This window comes from Alosa pseudoharengus, unplaced genomic scaffold (genome assembly GCF_046254945.1).
Source record: "Alosa pseudoharengus isolate Yale_2024_CS ecotype anadromous, Long Island Sound unplaced genomic scaffold, YU_APseudo_1.1 YU_APseudo_1.1_scf_13, whole genome shotgun sequence".
In the NCBI taxonomy this organism is placed as follows: domain Eukaryota; kingdom Metazoa; phylum Chordata; class Actinopteri; order Clupeiformes; family Clupeidae; genus Alosa; species Alosa pseudoharengus.
This window is the reverse complement of record NW_027468598.1, coordinates 26,638,823-26,644,885: the sequence shown is the minus strand read 5'-3', so window position 1 is coordinate 26,644,885 and position 6,063 is coordinate 26,638,823. Positions and strand designations below refer to the sequence as shown.

Genomic DNA, 6,063 nt, shown 5'->3' with positions numbered 1-6,063 from the left:
TATATGTACCAATATAGACACATGAGCAGACGTCCAGAGACCCGCCCCACCATCCACACCCTCCCTCAATATCTCTCTTTCTCTCTATTCTCTCCTTATCTCTCTGTCTCTCTTAAAAAGCGCACAGCAGTTGTTCCCCATGCTCCCCTTTTTAGATAATATTATATACACAAATGTGTATGTATATATACTGTAACATTAAAAAAATTCCTGTGTACATGTTTGAAAAAAAAGTTATTAAAAAAAACACCAGTCCATTGATTTTAAAGGTGTGTTTAATTATGTTCGCTTCCTGTTACTTGTGTGTATGGAAAAACACTGGGGATGAAATAACTTGGGCAAACAATTTGGACGTGCACCACCTACACAGTTATGGCAGGGAAGTGAGTCACCATTGTATCTGGAGTATGTAATGCCTATTCACGCTAGTAGACATACCTGTGTTTTAAGAAAAACAGTCTGTTAAGTGGTAAAACCTCCTGGTTTTGGCCAGTAAAGTTTTATTGTAGAATACCTACCACTTTGCAGTTATTTGCTCACTGCACATAATGTGTAGAAATCTCGATAAAAAAATTTTTTTAGCAGCAGTTATGAAATTCTTTTAGAATTGAGTTGCACTCAACAATGACCTCTGGTGGTAAAGTCACAGAATGGCATGTTCGAAGACAATGCGGCATACTTCAACTAGGCAATTCATTCACGATAATAATTTGTTAGTTTGTTTGTTAATGCTGCTTTTGTAAATATTGTCTTCTGAAAGAAAATTTAAACGTTAAAATTGGGTCTGACCATCTATTTTTTAGTAAGACAAAAAAGACGTAAAGTTTTCCCCGCCCAATACGTAAGACGTCAATACGTCTTAAAGCGTTATACGTCATGGTTACACGAGGGAAGTTTCGCGCTGTCACTACAGTATCAGCTGATGAGACAACCATCAAACTCGGGTCGTCTTCTCCTTGAGCCACCAAACCGTCAGGTTGTCAATAATGCCGAAGTATTGTTCTGCCCCAAACTGCAAGAATGACTCTGGAAACACAACGACAGAGAAGAAAAGCTTCTACAAGTAAGCGCACATCTATATTGTCATTAGCATGTTGCAAGTTGCCATTTGTTTAACAAGAGCATGGCTAGTTCATTAGCTGACGTTAGCAGGGAAAGGCAACTACAATAGGTTACTGTTGAACTTAAATAATAGGTTGAAATCTAGAATGACATATTCATTTCAATCGACTTAACTGAACTGCATTAACTTAAACTGACTTGTCTTGTCCTTTAATAAAGCACTACTCGTGCTTCTTCATACTCGCTTTAACCTTGTATACATGACTTGGTGATTGTTTACAGAATGTTAAGCCACGTGTCTGTCTCCTGAAGGTTGTGACTGTTGTTAGCGTGTCCTTTAGCTCTTATCGTTTAGATATAAGATTCACCAGGTCGACCTCTGAAACAAGTGAGGGAGGCCATCACAGTAACGTTACACTATCTTACTGAAGAGGAATAAAAACATAGTTTACGCTCATACGCTGTACATTTCAGGGTTATGCTAGGTGACGCCGACATGCTGGAACTTGCTTCAGTGGCTGTCTGGCTGTTGCCTGAAACATTGCTTTTGTGTTGCCATGGAAAAATGCTTCTTCATGTAAAGTGAAAATGCTCTCGACACCTGTAGATTCCCTTTACATGATCCGACAAGGCTGCAGAGTTGGTTGAAGAACATGGATCGTGAAGACTGGACTCCGTCGCGGCACCAGTACCTATGCCACGAACACTTTCTGCCGTCTTGTTTCACCATCCGCTGGGGCATCCGCTATCTGGACAATAACGCTGTTCCAACCATTTTCGATTGGTCTGACAATAAAGGGGTAAGTGGCAAAGGAGAACAAATGAGAAAATACATGTTTATGCCCATTTTAATTAGCAATAATTAATCAACATTTTGACTTGAATGACCTGGACAAATGGTAACAACAATATGCTATCTTCGTTGTATTATTATGGGTAATGGTCATCTGGGGGTTCATAGCCTCGATCTAACTACAAATCAATAACATGCTCAGTTATGCAAACATTTTTCCACTCTAGAAACGCAAAGGAGTGGACCACTTTGAGAGACGAGCCAAGCGCACACGCAGCAGCGGTGAGAAGCCATCGCCACTGGCCCCTCTGTCAGATCCCGAGCCCCAAGCCCCTGTCACATGTTCAGGCCAGGACACCCCCGTGAGCACCATGCAGCTTTACACTGTCTCCGTCGCCACCGCCCAGCCTGGGGAGGCTGTTCTGTTGGACCCTGGCAACATCAGGGGTGCCCTGGGGTCCCTCCAGATGCCGGGTATACAGTATACACCAGAGTATGTGCTGGAGGCGGCTCCAGCTTTGAGCGGGGACTTCCCTATTGCAGTGAGGCCGACGCTGAGGGGTCCAGGTACGGCTGCCGGGGGTGAGCCCAGCGAGGTGGTGGTCGTCGTGGAGACTCCTTCGACCCCTGTGGAGGACGTAAAGGCTGATGGGATTGTAGTGGATGTGCTAGCTGAAGGGCAGAGAACAGCAGTAGCAGCAGCGCCAGACAGTGTATGTAGCAACCAACTAACAATCGACAATGTGTCCACTGTGGAAGAGTTGGCCGATGTGGCCCAGGAGGAGGAGGAGGGGGAGGAGGAGGTGCCTGGTGTTCAGCTCATTGCGTACTTCGAAACAATCCCTAACGTACTGCCCAGTGGCCCTACCGCTCTAGTCAACGTCTCGCCCGACACCGTGCTCTCATCTTCCCTCGGATCAAGACCCATAGTGTCCACAGTCCCCATCGTGTCCAAGCACATGCCCCCTGCACCGGACTCCCTGGTTCTAACACTGGAGCGTCTGGAGGACGATAAGGAGGATGTGGACAGGCTCTCTGAGAACGGAGTGGAGCTACATGGAAAACGACTGGAAGAACATCGGTAAGGAGTTACAGTGATGTGATGGAATTGAGGCTATCCAATTAGGGGGAACAGTAGAGGACACAGAAATCTATCCTGTGTGAACATTTTGTATAGTATAATTTCATCAAAAAATAATCATTAGTATCAGACATTTGGTTATTGCTATCAAACCGTATGACCTTATGATCTGACTGTAAATGCCCTCTGAAGTCATAATGGCCTTAACGGTCTTCTGGGGTTTCGTAACCTTCATAGCCATACAGAGACGGCCTCTGAGGACGTTGTTATGAGCCTGGGCCATGTTTTGCTTTTTGGTCTGAGGAATGGCTTGCTCCAAAACGTCACGTCATTAAACATTTGCTTGGGAGCTCCGCCAGAGGGGTATTTCACAAAACCTAGATAAGGGATTAAGCTGGGATTTTTTGGTTATCCTGGATGAATTTAGCCTTGACTTGGTTTCACAAAAGAGATGGCACATAAGTTACCATGGGGATTTATTCTCTGCACCTAGCCTGGTCCCGACCAGGCTAACAGCCAAGCTAAGTTAATTCTAATGGTAATTATGTCGTCTTATTGGTTCAGCTAGCTGTCATTCACATCAGACCTCCGTGCTAATTTTTAAGGAGCTTTATTCCATTTATAAACTATTTGCTAAATGTATTTGCTCGCAAAACAAAACAGATTGTCTGCCTACTACCATATAGTTATTATTTTAATTGTGATAGCCTTATAATTATTAACATAGGCCTAGGTACTGTTTGTTTGCTTATTTTATTGATAGACGTTTGATGAATAGCCTACTGTAGTTGATTGGAAGTGGAGGGGAAGTTCTCGGAGGTATTTTCAACTATAATATTAAGGTATATCATGCATCTTTGCAGAGGCAAGCGCTTTCTTAATGACGTTGCGTTCCGAGACAAGAAAGCACTCACACGTGGGTTCATACGTACATTTGCATTCAGTTGGTCTACCACGCCTACTCCCGCTGTTTTACAGAAATAGCCATGATTCCCCATTCCAAAAATGACAACTTTATTTCATTGTTAGTCTATATCAAAAGCGGTTGTTCACTTTGTGGGAATGACGCTATTTCCGCGTCTTTTTTATTCCAACCGTGGGCATTTTGGAGCAGAAACGAGAACGCGCACACATCCTGAATTACTTACACCTGGCTTGACATAGTTGCTCCTACTCATCTTGGATTGGCGTTAGTGAAACGAGTTTAGCTAGGATGACCAGACAACGCTATGTCAAACCTCGCTTTATCACTTATCTTGGATGTCTTAATTCTGCCTTTGTGAAATACCCCTCTGGTGTGCGATCTTTATTGTTATTGTCATGTGTTGTTTCTCCCCAACAGTTACCACAAGAACAGCCTGAGCAAGGAGCAGCTGGAGGCGATCGTGGTGGAGCTGCAGAAGAAGGTGAAGGTGCTGCAGCAGAGGCACCGCCGGCACCTGGACAAGCTGCTGGGTCTGGAGACCACGGTGAGCCAGCTCCGGCAGACCAACCTGGTCAACGAGGAGAGGCTGCAGCTGCTGGAGAGGGTAAGGAGCCACTCCTCGGGTGGAGAATCAAAATGCTAGAAACCACTCCTCGGGTGGAGAATCAAAATGTTAGAAACCACTCCACTGGCAAAATACAAGTGCTGGGAACCACTTCATGGGTGGAGACCCCAAACGCTACAGTAGACAACAGAAATGCCTAGAACCAGTCCACTGGCAAAACACAAGTACTAGGAACCACTTCACAGGTGGGGAACCTAAATGCTAAGAACCACTCCACAGATGGAAAACAGAAATGCATGACACGTACTGTACATATAGAGATGATACCATAGCCTCTGATGAGGTTGTGCTAATTATGAAGTTCAGGTAATGCTGAAGCCTCTTATAGGATTTAGTTAATCAGGAAAAAGTCCTCCTAGTGGAGGCGAGTCTTTCATAACAGTGTAGTCATCATGACCGCATCTGTTTGACTAAATAACAAAAAGCTATATTGACATTTTACATGTTGTATTGTAAGGGAGAAAACGTAAGGAATGTTTGTAAAGATGGACAAGATGTGGTGGTGTTGGAATTAAATAGGTTTAATCCAGTAGTGGGCTGGCTTAGATCATAATGGAAATGCATTATAGGTTATTAGAAAACATTGATGTTAGAAAAAAATTGTGATGATTTGGATGTACTGTGCTTGTCACTCCACCTGCAATCATGTCTCTTTAAGTAGTCTCTCTCCTTTGTGACAACACACAAAATGTGTATAAATACACACAGCAGGTGGACAGAGGAGTGAGGGGCAGGCATTTGATCATTCCTGCATTGGTATTTGCATACAGATCGCACTGTAACTTGAGATGTGTCTGTTTCAGGCTTACCTACAGACCAGTGCAGCTGTAACTGAAGCTGGCGAGACTGTAGCCATCATCTACGGCGATGACAACACAACCTACCTTTACGCCCAGCAGAAGGCAGAGGAGGAAGAGGAAGTGGGCCAGCTCTTATAAAAGTTACACTGGCACAATGATCTACACACTTTAATGCTCTGTGATGCACAACGCTCAGAAATATCATGAAATATATGAAGAGATGAGTTACTAAGCATATTATGTATTTGAAGTCCATTAGAGTTATGTTATGATTTAATAATAGGTAACATACAAACCCTCAGATTCCCAGTGTGATGGTAATGTGTTCATATATTCCCTTTTCTACCCTTAGCATTTGCACTAACTAACTTCTTTGTGAAACAGCATACTCTTGGGAAATAAAGGTTGCTCAAAGCCGAATGTGATAAAAATATTTTGCGCTCTTTTGTTTCTCCTGCTGTTAAAAAAGTATGTTGTCCAGAGCTGACTGTTGTGGAGTGGAATATTTTTTAAGGCTGCACATTTTTATTCTGTAATTCTGTGAACCATGTATTCTGGAAATTGATTGGTAAAAGTAAAGTTTTTCCCTTTCACTCTCAAAGCTTCCATTAGTTGTATTTTCAGTTATTATGCAAGTTAGAAATAGGCCATTTGTTGATTGAACAGAATCTGTTAAGAATTTGCATGTAAATAACAAAAATGAAATGACATAATGTTTGACAGAATCAACCGAAATTACAGCTGTTGCCAATCCTCAGAAATTGTCCAATGAGAATC

General features: G+C 43.0%; 1 protein-coding gene across 1 annotated transcript; it reads left to right on the top strand.

Moving 5' to 3' along the window:
• The first annotated feature begins 709 nt into the window (after positions 1–709).
• On the top strand, positions 710–5,887 carry LOC143121959 (THAP domain-containing protein 5-like). Its single transcript, XM_076282684.1, has 5 exons — positions 710–1,063; positions 1,670–1,862; positions 2,083–2,936; positions 4,279–4,465; positions 5,290–5,887. Exons 1-5 carry the CDS (start codon positions 987–989, stop codon positions 5,422–5,424), a joined length of 1,446 nt encoding a protein of 481 aa, XP_076138799.1. The 5' UTR covers positions 710–986; the 3' UTR covers positions 5,425–5,887.
• Positions 5,888–6,063: the final 176 nt, after the last annotated feature.

Excerpts from the sequence above, each read along its gene's own strand:
- LOC143121959 (XM_076282684.1), top strand. The coding sequence starts at position 987 with ATGCCGAAGTATTGTTCTGCCCCAAACTGCAAGAATGACTCTGGAAAC. Across the intron at positions 1,863-2,082 it reads ATTGGTCTGACAATAAAGGG|AAACGCAAAGGAGTGGACCA; the intron begins GTAAGTGGCAAA and ends TTTCCACTCTAG. Across the intron at positions 4,466-5,289 it reads GGCTGCAGCTGCTGGAGAGG|GCTTACCTACAGACCAGTGC; the intron begins GTAAGGAGCCAC and ends TGTCTGTTTCAG.